This window comes from Canis lupus, chromosome 13 (genome assembly GCF_048164855.1).
Source record: "Canis lupus baileyi chromosome 13, mCanLup2.hap1, whole genome shotgun sequence".
Classification (NCBI taxonomy): domain Eukaryota; kingdom Metazoa; phylum Chordata; class Mammalia; order Carnivora; family Canidae; genus Canis; species Canis lupus.
In genome coordinates, this window is record NC_132850.1 from 61037498 (window position 1) to 61057920 (window position 20423).

Consider the following 20423-nt stretch of genomic DNA (forward strand, 5'->3'; position numbering starts at 1 on the left):
ACACCTCGGCCACCTGTAGCTTTCGCCTTGGAGGGGAGGTTGGCGGCGTCCAGGGGCGTGACGGTAAACGGGTCAACGACACGGATAGAAACACCTTGTAGACAAAGATCACCCTTGGCCGCCAAGGCTTCACCCGCAGTAACCGCGGCCCCAGTAACCGGGACGGTGCCCCTGTCGCTCCGGCGGGTGACCTGGGTCCGTCTGACCTCAACATTTTCTTTTTTCTTTTTTTTTTTAAATATTTTATTTATTTATTCATGATAGTCACAAAGAGAGAGACAGAGAGGCAGAGGGAGAAGCAGGCTCCATGCACCGGGAGCCCGATGCGGGACTCGATCCCGGGTCTCCAGGATCGCGCCCTGGGCCAAAGGCAGGCGCCAAACCGCTGCGCCACCCAGGGATCCCTGACCTCAACATTTTCTGTGGGGTAGAGAGGACTGTGGCTTCTGGTGGGCTGACCCGAAGGAAGCACGTTCCGCCGGCGTGGGCAGCAGGTACACAGGCACACAGGCGCACAGGTGCAGAGGCACAGGTACACAGGTGCACAGGCGCACAGGCGCACAGGCACAGGTACACAGGTGCACAGGCGCACAGGCACAGGTACACAGGCACACAGGCGCACAGGCGCACAGGCGCACAGGCACACAGGCACAGGTACACAGGCACACAGGCACAGGTACACAGGAGCACAGGCGCACAGGCACAGGTACACAGGCACACAGGCACAGGTACACAGGCGCACAGGCGCACAGGCACAGGTACACAGGCACACAGGCACAGGTACACAGGCGCACAGGCACAGGTACACAGGCACACAGGCCCAAGGCACAGGTACACAGGCCCACAGGCACAGGTACACAGGCACACAGGCCATAGGCGCACAGGCGCACAGGCACAGGTACACAGGCACACAGGCCCACAGGCACAGGCACACAGGCCCACAGGCGCAGGTACACAGGCGCACAGGCACACAGGCACAGGTACACAGGCACACAGGCACAGGTACACAGGAGCACAGGCGCACAGGCACAGGTACACAGGCACACAGGCACAGGTACACAGGCACACAGGCCCAAGGCACAGGTACACAGGCCCACAGGCACAGGTACACAGGCACACAGGCCATAGGCGCACAGGCGCACAGGCACAGGTACACAGGCACACAGGCCCACAGGCACAGGCACACAGGCCCACAGGCGCAGGTACACAGGCGCACAGGCACAGGTACACAGGCGCATAGGCCCACAGGCACAGGTACATAGGAGCACAGGCACAGGTACACAGGCACACAGGCCCAAGGCACAGGTACACAGGCCCACAGGCACAGGTACACAGGAGCACAGGCACAGGTACACAGGCGCACAGGCGCACAGGTCCAGGTCCACAGGCACAGGCACAGGTGCACAGGTACACAGGTGCACTGCCCGCTCCGCTGCGAGGGCATCACTCGGGGCGGTGCCCATCGGCGCGCCTGGGGACGGCGGTCACACGGCCGCACCCCCGGCCCATCCGCGCGGCTGCACCTCCACCAGCGGACACGCACGGGGACCCCCGCTCCCCGCGGCAGCTGATGCGGCCTGACCCACGGCTCCCCCGAGCTGACCGGCACTCGGGCCGGAGAGGCGGCCACGGTGGAGCCCGCGGGGCGAGCTCGGCGGTGCGCTCGGGGGGCGGAGCCCGCGCGTCACCGGGACACAGGTCAGTCGCTGGCCCGCAGCCCCCCGGAGCTCCCGTGCCGGCGGCATCACATCTTTCTCTCCGCTCAGCGCCTCCGCCGGCTCCGGCCCCGGCCTCCCGGGGGCCGCATGCTCCGCGCCGCGTGGCCCCGGCCCACAGGGTCCTCGCGGCCTCGCGGGTCACGTCCAGGGCCGCCACGGCCACCCCCGGCCTCCGAGGGCCCAGGCGGCCCCTGCCCCGGGGGACCTGCGGCCCCGCCAGCCGACGGCGGGACAGCAGGACGGACACCCGCGCCGCGGTGCCACGTGGGGCGGCTGGAGCTGCGCCCGCGCGTGGCCCCGAGGCCGTGGGAGCGCCGGCGGCTGGCCAGGCCCGCAGCCCCTGCACGGGGTCGCCCTCGGCCTCGCAGCGCCTGCCATGGCGGCGCCATTGCTGTGGGGACGTCCCGGGAGCGACAGCGGGCAACGGCCAGCGCCTCCGCGGCCTTCGTGGGGAGACGCAGCAGCCCCCGGGAGACTCAGCAGCCACCGCGAGACTAGACACCCACGGCGAGACTAGAGACCCACCGCGAGACTAGAGACCCACCGCGAGACTAGAGACCCACCGGGGGCTAGGGACCCACCGCGAGACTCAGCAGCCACCGCGAGACTAGACACCCACGGCGAGATTAGAGACCCACTGGGGGCTAGGGACCCACCGCGAGGCTGGGGACCCACAGCGAGATTACAGACCCACGAGGAGGCTAAGGACCCACTGCGAGACTCAGCAGCCCCTGCGAGACTAGAGACCCATGGGGAGGCTAAGGACCCACTGCGAGACTCAGCAGCCACTGCAAGACTCAGGACCTACAAGGAGACTAGAGACCCACGGCAAGATTAGGGACCCACGGGGAGGCTAGGGACCACGGCAAGACTCAGCAGCCACCGCGAGACTCAAGAGCCACCGCGAGACTCAGCAGCCACCAGGAGAATAGAGACCCGCCGTGAGATTAGAGACTCACCGCGAGGCTGGCGACCCATGGTGAGGCTAGGCACCTATAGCGGGGCTAGGGACCCACGGCAAGATTAGGGACCCATGGGAAGATTAGGGACCGCCTGCGAGGCTGGGGACCCACAGCGAGATTACGGACCCACGGGGAGACTAAGCACACACCGGGAGACTCAGCAGCCACCACGAGACTCAGGACCTACCGCGAGACTAGAGACCCACGGTGAGATTAGGGACCCACGGGGAGGCTAGGGACCACGGCAAGACTCAGCAGCCACCGAGAGACTCAGCAGCCCCCGCGAGACTAGAGACCCACGGCGAGATTAGAGACCCATGGCGAGGCTCAAGAGTCACCGTGTACCTCTTCTTCTACCGCGCAGGGCTGTGTCCTTCCACTCCCAATAGATTGCATTTTTTATATGAATTCTGTGGCCTTCCATGTTCAAACTTTTATTAAAAATAATGAGATTTCTTTATACGTATCTTCATGTTGTAAATCCAAAAGAGGTCATTCTTATTTCCGTGTGTTACAGGAAGCTATTTATGAGGCTGTGCTTTGCTTTTAATACATTCAGCGTGTATTGAAGACTTCCTCGCTGCTTTGTCGCGGAGCATTAGTAAAAATGATCCAGAGTCCCTCTCAGTCTAACCAACGTGGCAACGCTATGCCAACAAAGACTTGCTCAGAGCAACGGAGAATTCTGGCTCTGAGTCATAGATGGAGGTACAAGGCCTTATTTAACTAAAAGTTGCAGGAAGAACAAATCTGCTCAGTGGGAGAGTATCTAGTACTGCGATGTTCCCAGTAGACCCTAAAAGTACTGTAACTGTTACTATGAGTGACTTTTAATCCAAAGCTACTTAGATTCGTTATAAAGCTAAATCTGTGTCATTGAGCTCTTCTAGCAGTTCATGATCACCGTGCGTCATCAGAAAAACAAAAACACGATGATACATCCTTTTTCATGGTTGCAGTGGCAACCAACTTGATACTTGAGCAATAGTGCTTAACTTTGACTTGACATCAAAATCCCAACGTAGGGAACAGCAACGACAACAAAATAATGCTTGGGTTCCCCCTCAAGATAAGTAATTTGAATTTATGGGACTAGAGTCTGGGAAGCAATATATTTTTAAATGCACTTGTTGATTCTAATATTTAGTCAGTTAAGAACAGATAAACTGTTCTTAAATTGGACTTAGATGGATTTAGGACTGGTGGTTCTATATTGGTTGTAGTATAAAATCATCTGGGGAATTTTTTTTTTTTTTTTTGAAAACTCTCATGTCTCTGCTGCATTTCAAACAAATCAGAAATTCTGGGTGATGGATACAGGTATCATTAATTTGAAAAGCTTCCGAAATCATTTCAAAATACAATCAGGCTGTAAACAACTAACTCAGTGTTGTCCTGCTACTTTTCATATGTCTCTTACATTATATCTCAGGAAAATATTTTAAATGTTATTTGCCACTTGAACTAATTGTATCATTTTAATTTCTAAGGATACATATTAGAGTAGACCATCATGGTATGATGTTAACTAGATCTTAAGATTTGTTGAAGGAATGTTGGATTTGGAAAAGTCCTGAAGGTCATCTTGGATTCGTTACTCCCCATGCTCCTTGTAAATTAATGTTTGTTTATCTTTTTTAGACAAATAAAGGAAAAGAATGTAAAAACATTTGATTAGAGCTGATGGTAAATATGGGAATTAGAGAAAAAAAGTATTCACAGCATCATAATAGCACATTGCTAGGGGGTAACAAGAAAGCAGTTAATGTAAACAAAGGTAACTCACCATTATTTTGGCTGAGGAGAGCTCTAATAAATCCAAATAATTCATAAACAACATAGCATAAAAATGATCTATGAAACAGTGTTCACATGAAAAAAGCATGGGAGATTTAGAAACTACTTAACATTTCAAGTTCCCCAATTTTTCCATTCATTTAAAGTATTGCACAACTATTTCCCAAAGTATTAAATGGAAAGTTATTAACACTAGTATAGGTCAATTTTTGTTAAGAATGTAGTCTTGGAGATTTATTGCCGTAGATAGTGAATTTTCCCTTGTCATTCAATGAGACTGCAGATTTTTCATACTATGTAGAAAATAATATTTTATAAATTATCTGTGAAACATTTTTAAGTGTTCTGAGATTTTTTGAGGGAAGTCTGGAAAGTTATATATAAATTATTAATATTTCTTTAAGCATTGAAATCCTTTAAAATATGTTTTAAAATATACAATTGAAAATAACCATACAAATATAAAGTATACATAATTTGATTATGTAAAAACACCCAATGTGTCTGTGAATTCAGTCAAATAATTCAGTCAAGTAAATCAAAGAAATGATACCATGTTCTGTTTTCTCCATTTAGAAGAGGCTACTCTTGACAAAAAGCCTGTCAAAAAAATTTAAGCCAACATATTAAAAATTTAGTTGTCTTGGAAAAAGCCCATCACTCATTTTACAGGTCATTTTGTAAGTTTTCTCCAAAATAGAAATTATTAATCTTGGCTTATTCACACAAAGTAGGGATTTACTTACTTTACTTACAAGTGCCTGAATTAGGAGGTACCTGGGTTAGGAAGTATCGTAAATAGTATATGAGCGCTGGAAGTAAACTAAGAGGGTTGGAGTGGTATATGACAAACTGGAGAATATAAGCCCACTAAAGACATTGAAAATTGAAAAAATTAAAAAAAAAGAAAGAAAATTGAAAAAATTGTGAACATTTTATTTGGTTGGACAAAAAACCCCACAGAAACCGAAAAACCTGTCTTCAAGCTGCTGGTTTTGACCTCTGACTTAAGGTCTGTTAAAAAATAAATAAAATGTATTGTTTCTCTTTGTCTAAATTTTCCATTACAACTTTTTTCTCATAGTACGGAAAAGTATTTGTTGTAGTGCATGCTTCAAATGAAAATGAAACCTAGCAGGATCACTCATACAGATAGCTCTGGAGGGAAAATGTGAGCAGCAGGAACTGCTAAGTACACTTTCTACTGGACTGCAGTAGAGAAAATAAAACATACATGCAGGTTACTTAGGTGTCTACACTGATTTGTGAAAATAACATTTTTGCAATGTGAGAGTGAATTATTATTTAGAGGTTAGAAACATTGGCTTTTCACTTACACCTTCCCTGAACTGTTGAATTTTGTTAAAATGGAATTATATAAAAGAAAGGCACACATGCTGACTTCATCTTTTTTCTTCCATTGTTTGAATTTGTTTAGTTTAGTAGGCTGACTATGGAGCAAGAGAGGAAGATTCTTGGTGCTCTACTTTCTTGAATTATTGCTTTGAAAATTATGACAGATATTTTTATTGCCTATCATACTTTTCCCATAGTTTAGAGGGTTCTTATTTAGGGGAGGTGGGGACAGGCAGTAACATATTCAGGAAAGTAAAGAGGAAGTGCTTCTCAGATGAATAAGTTCTGGCAGCACAGTGTTTCCTATTGAAAGTTGCTGAGAGAGTAGATTTTAAAAGTTCACAGCACACAGAAAAATATAACTAGGTGCAGTGAAAGATATGTTAACTAATCTTATTGTGCTAATAACTTCACTTTATATACACTTTATTAAATTATTACATAGTATGCCTTAAACTTACAAATTTTATTTGTCAATTTTATTTCAATAAAGCTGAGGGGGAAAAAGTACTTCTCTGGTAAGCCTATTATCTCTGTCTCTTTTTTTCACTGATTTCTATTCTGCTGTTTGAAATAACTAATTTACTATTATTATTATTATTATTAAATGGTGGACATTTTACAGTGCTAGATTTTACTTTGTTAAACCCTTAGGATGTTGGACTCTATCAGGCAGGTTGGTGATCTTAAGAATTTTAAGTGTATTAAGGCAGATAGATATAAAGTATGCTTCACTCTGGTGTTAGTTTAGCTCACACACAAGTGTAGCCTCTGAGGTTTCTCCGCCGAATGCCCTGAGTGTCATCATGGACTCTCCACTGCGGCTGGTCAAGACTCAGATGTGTCTCAGCACAATGTGAGCTCTGGGAACGGTTTGATTTATTGCTCCCAAGTTGTCACTTGCCTGTCCTTGTAGAAGTCTACCTTGCACAAGGATACATCTTTGAAGATTCTAGAGGTCTTTGGGTTGGCATGTTCCTTCTTGTAAGCAATCTCATTCCAAAATTCTAGCCAATTGGCCCTCCGGAGTTCTGGTCTCCCTTCCCTTGCCTCTACCGAACTGCCTTGCTCTGTGTGAGACACCCTTCCCTGTAACGCTGTCTGGAACGTGCCTCCAGGAAGATGATATGGCTCACCTCAGTTATGTCTTTTTAGGGATGACTGTCTTGTGTTGTCTGTTTTCCAGTCTATGGAAACTTGCATAGTTTGTCTAGTTTTCTAGTTGTTTATGGCTAGAGGGTCTCATTCCAGTTACTCTATCAGAGCCTCAACTGGTATTTGAACATATTTTGAATGTTAGTACCTTATAAGGAACAGATATTCTCTGGGTAACAACAGTCCAAGCTACACCATTTTCTACTGTCTTCCATATAGTGACATTACCACTCTGACCCCAGAAGACTTTGGAGTTTGGGATTCCTATCTGTACTAATTATTGCTAACCTTTTCAGTGTCATTTAAAAAATATGTCCCCCAAAGCTCAGTCTAATAAAATCTTCTTTTTAAGAACTTTGAAAAAAAAATCCCTATGTTATGGTCAGCTGAATTTTCCAGAGAGAGATTTAGAATTGCTCTGTTAAACACACACACACACACACACACACAAAGTTTGCATTTGAATAGCTGTGAAACTCTAAAATACATCAAATATATCTACCTTTCTTCTTATAAAGGGTCCATGAAACATTAACCTTTTCTTTGGTGACTAATGGCCATCATTATAAACACTGGTTATTATACTTTATTGAAATTCAATCAAAGAAATCATAATAGCTATTGAGAATGATGCTTGAAGATTATTTCAGTATCTTGTTTAGAATAAGTGTTCAATTTTTATTACTGTATTGTAGAATATTTTCCAGGTTGTATGGCTATGGTAACAAAACAACCACACAAAAAAGGAAGTAGCAGTAGCTCAAGTAAGATTTAAGTTTGTTTCTTCTCCACATAAATATTCGGAAGATGGTGGAAGGTCCAGTCTTGCCAGGTAGCTCTGTTCAATGTTTTTTTTTTTAAGATTTATTTATTTATTATTTATTTTTTTAAAAGATTTTATTTATTTATTCATGATAGTCACACAGAGGGAGACAGAGAGGCAGAGACACAGGCAGAGGGAGAAGCAGGCTCCATGCCGGGAGCCCGACGTGGGACTCGATCCCGGGACTCCAGGATTGCCCCCTGGGCCAAAGGCAGGCACCAAACCACTGAGGCACCCAGGGATCCCTATGTTCAATGGGTTTTAAGGAGTCCCACATTCTTTGTTTTTGTCTTATCCAGTCATTCTTTCAGGTAATGCCTCATCTGCAAAGTTGAAAGTGGAAACTGTCCTGTCCACTTCCTCCTCCCATAGGAAAGAACAACAACAAAAAAAGAAAGAAGGAAGGCAATCAATTTCTTTTCTAGGAGGTGTCCCAGAAATTATTAATTTTACTTCTCATATTCCATTGGTGAAAACTTACCTGCTAGACATACCCAACAGTACGGGATATTGGGAAATGCAGCTTCATAGCCATTGCTCTGTCAAAACTTAGGGTAAGAGGTTAAAATACTAAGACAAAAGGAAGAACCAGTACTGGTAGACAATTCACAAGGTCTACCACATATTAATATTTAACTTTGGCTGCGCTGTGTACATAATCTTATAATGCTGTTGATTTACATGTGTCTTCACGCTCAAAACAATCTTTGACACAATATTTTTTTAAAGATTTTATTTATTTATTTATGACAGAGAGAGAGAGAGAGAGGCAGAGACACAGGCAGAGAGAGAAGCAGGCTCCATGCAGGGAGCCCGATGTGGGACTCGATCCCGGGTCTCCAGGATCACACCCCATGCCGAAGGCAGTGCTAAACCACTGAGCCACCGGGGCTGCCCTGAAACAATATTTTTTATACTTAAGAACCAATGCAGATTTTTTTTTTGCTATCTAAAATTTATTCATTTCTTATTGCATGCTTGATAGAAAACAAGCTTATGCAATGCTCTATAGATGATCCAAAGATGTTCCGGTCTCCAGATACTGGACTTAAATCTAACAGACAAGACAGACGGCACACACATAATTATAGTAAGTGCTTATGGGTGCCAAGTGTAAAACCAGGGCCAAGGAATACTCTCAGCCATCAACCAGGAAAGGCACCATGGAAGAGGAAATTTTTTGACGTATACTTCGTAGAATGAGTAGAATCTTGGTTAGTGTAAATAAGAGAGGAAATGAACAAAGTTATGAGAGCAGAAAAGAGAATTACTAATCCCACAGGAAGAAAAGATTTATGCTGAGAAACGGTGAGGGGGGAAACAAGAAGCCTGCCTTTGAAAAGACCTTGAAACAAAGCCAAGTGAATAGTTTCTTAGTCTTCCTTTGTTCTCTTGCTCTTGGGTTAAGGGTGTTATAATAGAAAGATTTTCATCATCTGAATGTCTTGATCATGGGAGTGCTTTAGAAAATTGCTTCGGGATCCCTGGGTGGCGCAGCGGTTTGGCGCCTGCCTTTGGCCCAGGGCGCGGTCCTGGAGACCCAGGATCGAATCCCACGTCAGGCTCCCGGTGCATGGAGCCTGCTTCTCCCTCTGCCTGTGTCTCTGCCTCTCTCTCTCTCTCTCTCTCTCTCTGTGACTATCATAAATAAATAAAATTAAAAAAAAAATTGCTTCGGTAGTGTTAGGAAAGATGGAGCTGGAAAAAAAAATTGTAGGGAAGGTACAGCTATTGCAATAGTGCACAAGTCAGTTAATAGAGGACTTAGGTAGGGAGTTCTTTGTATTGGTAGCTCCAGAAAAAAATATACATGGTATATTAAGATTAAATTTAGATTTAGAAGATTAAATTTAATGCAAGCAAGTAGAATTAGAGAACAAGAAGTGGAGGAAGCAGTGGATCTGCTTTGGTGAGTGTTTGATGGGTCTACTCTAACAGAATGGCTTAAACAAGAAATTTACTGTCTCAGAGCTCGGAAACTAGAAGTCCAAAATCAATGTGTGACTAGGGTTAAGTCCTCTGAGAACTGGGAGGCAAGGATCTACTCCAGGTTTCTCTCCTTGGCTTGTAGATGGGGGTCTTCTCCCTGTAGCTTTTCACATTCTATTTCTTCTACACATGTCTGGGTCCGAATTCCTCCTTTCTCTAAAGACAGATACTAGTTATATTGGGTTAGGGCCCACCTAAATTATTTTGTTCTAACTTGAACACTTCTGGACAATCTTCAAATAAGATCACACTCTGAGGTAGGAGTTAGCACTCCTATATATCTTTTTTGGGGTGGTGGTGCAGAATTCTATCCATAACACTTGTATTGTAGCAGCATAATTCCAGTATCCTCATGCCATCCTCTGTGTGTGTGTGTGTGTGTGTGTGTGTGTGTGTGTCATGTGCGAATTAATCTTCTTCTCAGGGATGAGTCATTTTGAATTAGAGGCCCACCCTTCTTCACTAGTGATCTCATCTTACCAAATACACCTGTGTTGGCCCTAAGTCCCAATAAGGTCATATTCTGAGGTAGTAGAGGTTAGGATCTGCACACTTGAAGCCCAAGGTTGATTACTAGCCCTTTTATTTTGTTTGCGTTAACACATCTCTAATGACACCACAATCTTTGATCACTTTGATCCTTAAATTCAACTTTTCTCATTTTTTTTAATTGGAAAAAAGTTATAAAATACATTATTTTCAAAATTCAAACTCTGTAGAATAAACAATTTTATTTTCTGAGTAACGTCAACTTCAATCTTAATCTCATAAACGATGAACAGTTTGTGTATCCTTCCAGATATTTTCTAAACATGAATAACAATATATACAACATTTTCCCGCATAGGTACATATGGATTTCAATCATTTATTAAAACAGCAGCAAAAAATTGTTTGTTAAATATTTACTGTAGCAAGTTCAAGGATAAGACCAGGAGATGATAGCACAGTAAGTGCTTTATTTGGCAGGAGATTTGACAGATTTGCATTGGGAGGGGAGTCCTTCAGCTCATGACTTCTTCCAAAGGGAATGGTGAAGGTCACCACCTGGAGTGGGGAGAGGTGGATTAGGGAAAGGGTTTGGAGAAGGGGCTGTGTGTCTATGTGATATCAATCACCAGCTGGTGGAGAGACTCTAAGTCCAAGAATTCTGAAGGGATTTACAGCCTCAGGATTTATCTTACTTATGACTAACAGATTTCTGGTGATGGTTGGGTATGCAAAACAAGAAGGCTCGAAATAGCTAAAAATCTCCCTTTTTGAACTATAATTCAAACAACTGGATGCATAAAAATTTGAATTTGGTACCACTAGGCTTTTGAGTTACCAGGTCCCAGACTGCTGTGAAGGTGAAAACAAAAAAGATCCATATACAGGGTCCATCTTTAAACCATTTACATAACAACTAACTCCCTATTGAAAGACATTTTATAATTTCTCCCCAACACTGTCACAAACAGGTCAAGAGAAAAATTATAGCACGTATAACAAAAGGCCAATTGTACTAATATAATCAGCACTTCTAAAAATAAGTAGGATGAAATGATAAAGTAGCACAGTCTACTCCAAAATCAACCCCGAAAAAATGATAGAAACAGAAAAGAATTGGCAGTTGAAGTAGAATCACAACTGAGAAATCCCAAGGAGGATGGGAGGAGGATGGGGACTAGCAAATGATGGGGCGGGAGGCAGGCAGAGAACATAGCAGTCGCCTGGTAGGAGGACATCCGTGGCAGGTGGGGGAGGATCTGGAGAGGGTGTAATTGTAGCTCCTGTCTCTCCTACTTCACCTTAGTCATGTGGAACATCACTGGCCTCCCAGCATCATGAGGCACTAGCAGAGAAGACGGAGCCCAGCTAAAATAAGGAGCCGATGAGGACAGGCGCAGGAATGTCGGGTCGATGCCCTCGGACCTTGGTGCCTCCTGCTCTCCTGTCAGCAAAAGTTCTGCTGTCCCTGGAGCTCTCTTCTGTGGAACCAAACTCAATTTTCCAAGGACATAGTTGAGAGTTTAACTTTCAGCACTTCCCCAGTACACATAAGAGGAGAGGAGAGCTGATTCGATCGGTGAAATGTGGTATCACAGGTTCAAGGAAAAGCCATACCTGAGGAGTACAACTGCTTGAAAAGAATGTTGAAAAAAATAATTAAACAACACATGCTGGATAAAGCACACTTTTTGGAACCAATAATCTTAAATAAGCACAATATATATTGAAAAGAGTTGAGGAAGGATATGGTAACAAAAAGGATAAGAAATTACTTTAAAAACAAATGATATAGGGACCCCTGGTTGGCTCAGCTGTTGAACATCTGCCTTCGGCTCAAGGCATGATCCTCGGGTCCCCGGGAATGAGTCCCACGTTTGGCTCCCTGCATGGAGCCTGCTTCTCCCTCTGCCTGTGTCTCTGCCTCTCTCTCTCTCACTGTCTGCCTATCATAAATAAACTAAAAAATAAAAATAAAAAAAAATCTTTAAAAAAAGAAAAAACATATGATATATGATATATATATGCCATGTGAAAAATAAGAGTTGAAATGAAGAGGACAATAGATGGAATATATAGCAGGATGATTATAGCAAAGAACAAAGACATAAACTGAAAGATCAAATCAGGAACTCACCCAGGGGCAGTAAAAATTAATAGAGATAGATAATATAAAAGAAGGGCTAGAGGATCCAGAGAATAGAATTATCAACATTCAATTCAATTTCCCAACATCCATTCAATTTCCCAAAAAAGGAAATTGAAAGATCCATAGCGTACCCATATATATTAGGAAATACCAAAACCTTGTCACACTATAGCGAAATTGAAGAGCAAAGGCAACAGAAATTATTAGAAGATTCCCTACAGAAAAGTAAGCCACTCACTCACAAAAGAACAAAAAATTAGATCAACATGAGACTTCTTATCAGTAGTACCAGATTCAAGAGACAATGGGGTAATATATTCACACTTAAAAATTTGTTAACACCTCTTGCAGTGAAAGTATAGCTTACAAACAAAAATGTGCATAAAACATAAATGTGGCACATAAAGAAAAATTGTAAAGCAAACACCAAGATAACCACCACTGAGGTTTTGAAAGATCACTGGCCACTTAAGAAAATATCTGTGAAAAATGCAGAGTAGCTCATTTAGCCTACTTTTGAACTTTTCATAAATGGAATTTTACTGGATGCATCATTTTGTCTATAATTTTTACGCTATAATTAGAAATTTATCCATGTTTAACCATAGCTGTAGTTTGCTCATTTCATTGTTCCGTGGAATTTGCCACAGATTATTTTTCTATCCTTTTGTTAAGGAACAATTAGTTTTTTTTTTCTAGTTTGGGTTATTATGAGCAATTCTCATAATATTTTATGTGTATTTTGTATGTATATCCTGAGATACATATGCCCACGGTCCTGGGGTATGTGTTTGGGAATGACAATGCAGGGGTAGGGGATGTACACGTCTCAACTTTTTAGATATTGCCAGAGTGGTTTTCCAAAATGGCTAAACAAAAGCTTTCTCTTGAGGTCAGGAATAAGACAATGATGCCCACCGTCACCACTACTAACCCACATTTTTAACATATTAAGGAAGTGCTGTTCTATCCCTATTTGTATATATTTATAAAATCTAAGAAATCTGAACCTGTAATTTTAATATGGGAAGATATTTGAGTAACAATTTTTTTAAAATGATAATGAGACTATTCAAGTTTTCTATTCTTCTGTATCCATTTCGATAGGTTATATTATTTTCTAAGAACTTGTCTGTTTTATTTATTTGGCCATAATATCCTTTTATGCATTTTTATGCATGCATAATCTGAAGTAATGCCACCTTGTTTTAATTCTGATATTGGTTAATTGTATCTTTTCCAATTTTTTGAGTGAGCATGCAGGAATGTATCAACTTTACTGTTCTTTGAATTTCTTCTGTTGTTCCTTTTCTGGCCCTTTGATATGTATTAGTTCATTAATTTTCAGCCTTTCTTCTCTAGTGTTTATGCTGAGGCTGTAGTACTTATACTAAAAGAGCTAATTACTGCTTCAGATATATCTCACAAATTTGGATATGTAGTATTTTGTTATTGTTCAGCCCAAAATATTTTTTATTAAGATTTTATTTATTCATGAATAACACAGAGAAAGAGCCAGAGATATAGGCAGAGGGAGAAGCAGACTGGATCCCAGGATCCTAGGATCATGACCTGAGCCAAAGGCAGTCAGTCACTCCAACCACTGAGCCACCCAGGAACCCTAACCCAAAATATTCTCTAATATCCATTATGATTTTTTCTTTGACATATGACTTACTTGGAAGTATTATTCTTAATTTTTAAGTATATGGGAATTGTCTAGCTATCTTGTAGATTTCTAGTTTTATTGCATGGTGGTTAGAGAACACATTCTGTAGGATTTCAATCCTTTCAAATTTGCTTAGACTTGCTTTCTGGCCCAATATTTGATAATTTTGATAACTATATAATATATGTTTGAAAACGTATGTGTTCCTGCAAGCACTGGAAGCAATATTCCGAATAGATCCATTAGTTCAAATTATGTTGCGGTCAAGTCTTTCAAATCATTGTCAGTATTTTATCAACTTGTTCAATTAATTAGTGAAAAAAGGTAATTTCCCCACAAAGCAATTTGTTTTTCTACTACTCCTTGAGATTTTATCAGGCTTTCCATTTTACATGTGGGGCTATGGTATTAGGTAACTATAAATTTAAAATGGAAAATTTCATCATTAAAAAGTGACCTCGAAGCATCATAATACTTTTTCCTGTTTCGTAGAACATTCATATATTTGTACTAATATTCTTTCGGCTACTATTTGCTTAGCATATGTCTTTCCATTTGATTTTTTAATTGTCCTGTTTCCTTATATTTTAGAGGTATCTCTCAAAACCAGGATACAGTCGTGTGTCTTAAATCCAACATGAAATATTTGTTTTTTAATTGGGAGCAGTTGGTCCATAATTATTTGTTATACGACCGTTTGAACCAGCCTATGGCTCTGGTCCGGCTGGGTGGGCACAAGGCGGGGTTTAGGGGATCCCCGGGTGGCTCAGCGGTTTAGCGACGCCTTCAGCCCAGGGCGTGACCTGGGTCCCAGCATCGAGTCCCGCGTCGGGCTCCTGCATGGAGCCTGCTCCTCCCTCTGCCTGTGTCTCTGCCTCTCTCTCTATGTCTATGATGAATAAAATAATAAAATAAATAAAATAAAATAAATAAAATAAAATAATAAAATAAAAATAAAAATAAATAAAATAAAATCTTTAAAAGGCGGGGTTTACATTCTCCGGGGTTGGGGGTCCCGCATTCCTACAGGAGCGGGCCTCGGGGCCTGACCAGGGTGGGGGGCGCCCTAGGCCCTAAGCAGGTCATGGGGGGTCGGGGGGGGCGTGCAGCGCAGGGTGGAGTTAGCCCAGGCCCAGGGGGTTTCTGTTAAATTCCTTGGCCCCACAGTTACTGGGTGGCGGGTGCGTCGCACTGGGAGGGGAGGAGAGGAGGCCCATTCCGCTCATCACGCTGGTGCATATATACCTTGAATTAGGGCCAAATCTTGGTCATCATCGTTATTTTTAGGCTTACTTTGTAGAACTCTTTTACATTTGCTACATATTTTTTTGTTTGTTTGTTTTACAGGTGGCGCCCGAACAGCGACACGGAGCTACGGAGTAATTTGCACAGGAGGTCTTGCCCGTAGCCAGTGCGACTTAAGGATTGAGACTGAACGGGGGAAATTTTCAAAATCCAAATTAAAATGAGGGGGGGGGGGCAATGAGCCTCTCAGGATGGCCGGGGTCCCCGGGCGGCCCCTCCCCCTGGAAACCCCAAGGACGGCGCCTCGCGCCTCCGCACGGGTCCTGGGGCTGCGAGTCCCGGTGGAGTCCAGGTGGCCGCACCCAGGTGTGCACCCAGGTGCCCGGGCCGCGCAGCCGCACGCCGCTGCTCCTCCTTGAGCCAACTCGGGCTTAAACCCGCTTCCATCTGGGCCTGGAGTCGTGCACCTCCCGTCCGGTTCTCGCACCGCAGGCCCGAGGATGCAGCCGCGGTCCCCGGGCCTCCGCGTCGGGTCAACCTTCACCGCCCGCCGGGGACCGCCCACCTCGCCGCGCCGGAAGCTGTGCCGCGGGGCTGCGCACCGGCCGGAAGTCGCCGGGCACCCGCACGCGGACCCCGGGAGCCCCTGGCCGGGGGCGTCGCACGTCGGCGAGCTCCGCTCAAACGCCAGGCCTCACCCTGGACGCGGGCCCCGCTCGCCCTCCGGCCCCGGGGGGGGGGGTCCCTGCCGTGTGGGGGGTCGCAAGCCGCCCGGCCTAGGCCTGGGAAGTCCAAACACGGGCTCAAAAAGACACGGCGCGGGCTCCCGGGGACGTTTCAGAGGCTCGCACTTGCCCCGCCCCTTCCGGCCGCGCCGCCCGGCTTCCGCGGCCAGCGCGTGTGTGGAGGCCTCGTCTTCCCCCGAGCGGTCGCGGTCGCCGGTGGCTCCCGCGGGGCGGCGAGGACGGCAGCGGCATGGTGGGCCCCCGAGCTCCCGTCGGCCGCGGGCGGGGGGGGGGGCGGGCTCGGGGTGCTGCGGCGCGGGAAGGGGCCGACGGGCCGGCCGGGTGGGTCAGCGGCGGGGGGGGGGTGTGCGCGGAGGGAGAGTCGCGCCTGCCTCTCCGTGCTCCTCAGCGATGTGGGGCGCGGGGGGCGGGGGAGAAGGTCGGGGAGCTGGGAAGGCGCCGCCGCCCCCGGGCCCGCCCCCACGCCCTCCTTCCTCCGGACGCTCCGACTGTCCTGCCGTTTTTTAGGAGGAATCGAGTGTGTGGTGACGCGGAAGGGTTCGTAGTAAGGAGCTCGCTGGGGAACGCGGGAGGGTTCGTAGTAAGGAGCTCGCTGAGGGGGAGGCGGGAGTGTTCGTAGTAAGGAGCTCGCTGGGGGAGGCGGGAGTGTTCGTAGTAAGGAGCTCGCTGGGGGAGGCGGGAGTGTTCGTAGTAAGGAGCTCGCTGGGGGGACGCGGGAGGGTTCGTAGTAAGGAGCTCGCTGAGGGGGAGGCGGGAGTGTTCGTAGTAAGGAGCTCGCTGGGGGAGGCGGGAGTGTTCGTAGTAAGGAGCTCGCTGGGGGAGGCGGGAGTGTTCGTAGTAAGGAGCTCGCTGGGGGACGCGGGAGGGTTCGTAGTAAGGAGGTCGCTGGGGGACGCGGGAGGGTTCGTAGTAAGGAGGTCGCTGGGGGAGGCGGGAGGGTTCGTAATAAGGAGGTCGCTGGGGAGGCGGGAGGGTTCGTAGTAAGGAGTTCGCTGGGGGACGCAGGAGGGTTCGTAGTAAGGAGCTCGCTGGGGGAGGCGGGAGGGTTCGTAGTAAGGAGATCGCTGGGGGAGGCGGGAGTGTTCGTAGTAAGGAGCTCGCTGGGGGACGCGGGAGGGTTCGTAGTAAGGAGGTCGCTGGGGGACGCGGGAAGGTTCGTAGTAAGGAGCTCGCTGGGGGGACGCGGGAGGGTTCGTAGTAAGGAGATCGCTGGGGGACGCGGGAAGGTTCGTAGTAAGGAGGTCGCTGGGGGACGCGGGAAGGTTCGTAGTAAGGATCTCGTCCATCCGTTGTCCGCTCCAAGGAAGAAAACTCTGAAACCCTCTGGTGTTTCCTTTCCATGAACCTGCAACGTTCAGGAGCCCCTCGGGCTCTGGATCAGCATCTGGATCCCGTATTTAGGATTCCCTTGCTTAAAATTACCCCTTACGTTATGTTGCAAATACGATGGTTTCTTCTTTTTTGGTTTCTGCCTTTTTTTTTTTTTTTTAAACTTAGACTTCATTAGAATAGTCCTTAGAATGATTCCTGACTAGGACACTGTTTGATTTTTTTAGGATACAGTTTGATGAATATTTATTTTCAACCAGTTTTTATTTATTTATTTTTAAATATTTTATTTATTTATTCCTGAGAGAGAGAGAGAGGCAGAGACCCAGGCCAGGCCGAGGCAGCAGCAGGCGCCACGCAGGGAGTCGGACGCGGGACTCCATCCCGGGACCCCGGGTCACGCCCTGTCCCGAAGGCGATGCTGAACCGCTGAGCTCCACCAGTTTTTCGTAAAAGCAACAATGTGAAGAAGCTTGTGGTCGCGAAAGGCCTCGTCCCCCGCTGCTCTGCCCTCCTGCGGTGCGCCGGTCACTTTGCTGCCCCCGGTGCCCGCGTCCCTGCGGCCTCTGCTCTGGGTCCTCCCCGAGCGCGAGGATTCGGCCCAGGGGCTCCCTGCTCCCTGCGCCGCCGCCGCCGCCGCCGCCTGGCCCCCGGGGTACGGAGCGGGCCCCGAGGCAGTGCCACTGGGTCGGTTGGCACTTGGCTGCAGTTGCCCTGGGCCGCGTGGTGGGGGGAGCGCCTTGTCCCACGAAGCGGAGGGGGCCTGGGAGTCTGTTGTCCTGGCAAATTCCCGCCCTTCGGTTTCCTGGTACACGACCCGTGGCTCTGCTCTGGGCGCCCTTGAGGTTAAAGCAGCTCAGCTTGGCCCTGGAGGTTCTCCCTACTTACTCATTCATTCATTTCTCCATCTTTTTATATCGGCTGCTCTAAACGTCTCAGTACAGTTTGGAGTGTGGTTATGGAGTCCCAGAGGACCGAGTTTGACACCTGGCTCTGCTAAAATTTGGTCTTGGTGAACTTACCGCCTCCAGGCCTCAGTTGTCCTACCTGTTAGAGGGGGATGATCCCCAGGAGGTGCCTCGTAGACCTGCCAGGGAAAATCCAGTGGAAGCCACTAAGCCCAGCGTCTAGCACTTAGTAAATACAGTAATAGTAGTAAATGGTTAGCCGTGGAGCTTGTAGTTGTCTAGTCTTGTTACTTTTATTTCTTATTCCCTCTGGGAACTTTCCAAATTCCTGTTTCTTTGTTATACCAAAACTTGATTCAACTAATGTGAACAGTCTTTTCAAACTAATTCATCCCACCCAGTACTTCTTTATTCTGCATGGCAAAAAGTTTTTAGCATATTAAAAGTTTTTAGTTTGGTGTGTACTATGCCACAAGGCACTCCCATATATTCTTTTTTTATATGATCTCATTATTATAAAGTTTAAGTGTGTTTATTTTCCTCCCTAGTTAGATTATAAAACGTTTGAAAGTATGCCATCCTCCTCACTCGATTTACCTTGACATGTAACTGAGGGCATTAAGTGTTCCTTGACCTCACTGCATATTCCTTAATGACAAGAATTTCGTGCTGTTGGACTCACCTATAAATGCAAGCTGTAAATTACTAAATTGTGGTGGTGGTGGTGGTTTTAAATTTAAATTTTTTGATTCAATTAAAATTTTTTTCCTAGCCGCATTGAGATGTAATTGGCTTAGAACATTGTATAAGTTTAAGACGTACAGTGTATGATTTGATATATAGTGAAATGACTTCCACAATGAGCTTAGGTAATAATACATCATCTCACGTAGCTGCCACTTTTAGCAACTTTCAAGTGTATAGGACAGTATCGTTAGCTGCAGTAATCATCTTGTATGTTTGATCTCAAGAACTTTACTCATAACTAGAAGTTTGTGACCACCTTGAAACATTTCCCCCAACCCCAGCCCTTGGCCACCACCAGCTTACTGTTTTTTAGATTCCACATATATGTAAGATCATACAACATTTGTCTTTTTCTGTGTGACTTACCTCCCAGCATAATGCTTTAGGTTTTGTCCATATTGTTGCAAATAATAGGATTTCCTTTTTTATGGCTGATTGATATTCCATTGTGTAGGTATATATATATATATATATATATTTTTTTTTTTTTCTTTATTCACTCATTTGTTTAAAGGCACTTAGGTTGTTCCATGTCTTGGCTCTGATAAATAAGGTTTCAGTAAAGAGAGGTGCAGATACCTCTTCAGTGATTTTGTTTCCTTGGATAGATACCCAGGAGTGGAATTGCTGGATCAGATATTCGTTCTATTTTTAATTTTTTGAGGAACCTCTCTGCTGTTTTCCATAGTGGCTGTATCAGTTTTCATTCCCACCAATAGTGCGTAAGTGTTCCACTAATCCCATCCTCTCCACCACTTGTGGTCTCTCTTTTTGATAACAACCAATCTACCGGATGTGAGTTGATATCTTACAGGGGTTCTGATTTGCATTCGCCGATGATTAGTGATTGGACACCCTTTTATGTACCTGTTGGCCATTTATATATCTTCTTTGGGAAAATACGCTTTGCCCATTGTTAAATCTGATTATTGGTTTGTTTTGCTACTGAAATGTATGAATTTCTTATTTATTTTGGGTACTGACTTCTTATCAGAGACAGTTTATAAATATTTTCTCCCATAGAGAAAGGTGCCTTTTATTTATTTTATTTTATTTATTTATTTTTTTGAGAAAGGTGCCTTTTAATTTTGTTGATTGTTTCTTTTGCTGTGGAGAAGCCTTTTAGTTTGATGTAGTTGCTCTTTATTTTGGGTTTGTTGCTTGAGCTTTTGGTTTCATATCCAAAAAAATATCATTGCCAAGGTCGATGTCAGAGCTTTTCCCCTATGTTTCCTTCTAGAAGTCTTATGGTTTTAGGCTTTACATTTAAATATTTAATCTACTTCGAGTTAATTTTTGTGAGTGATGTGAGGTAGGGTTCAATTTCTTTCTTCTACATAT

At 45.4% G+C, this 20423-nt stretch overlaps 1 protein-coding gene and 1 long non-coding RNA gene across 5 annotated transcripts in view; both read left to right on the forward strand.

The window, feature by feature from the left end:
- The first annotated feature begins 2120 nt into the window (after positions 1-2120).
- On the forward strand, positions 2121-6294 carry LOC140603172 (uncharacterized). The gene is made up of 3 exons (XR_012006228.1): positions 2121-2418; positions 2476-2697; positions 3198-6294. It is a non-coding gene; the product is annotated as an uncharacterized lncRNA (long non-coding RNA).
- Positions 6295-16147: 9853 nt separating this feature from the next.
- TMA16 (translation machinery associated 16 homolog) overlaps positions 16148-20423 on the forward strand; it is a 46596-nt gene continuing 42320 nt past the window's right edge. For 3 of the 4 annotated variants that reach the window (XR_012006229.1, XM_072773824.1, XM_072773823.1), the window contains exon 1: positions 16172-16330. Coding sequence is in view for 3 of the 4 variants with exons in the window: in XM_072773824.1 (XP_072629925.1) it covers positions 16328-16330 (3 nt within the window). In the remaining variant the exon portion in view is untranslated. Of the gene's footprint in view, positions 16331-20423 lie in introns of all 4 variants that reach the window. The other variant, XM_072773826.1, reaches the window with a different exon arrangement.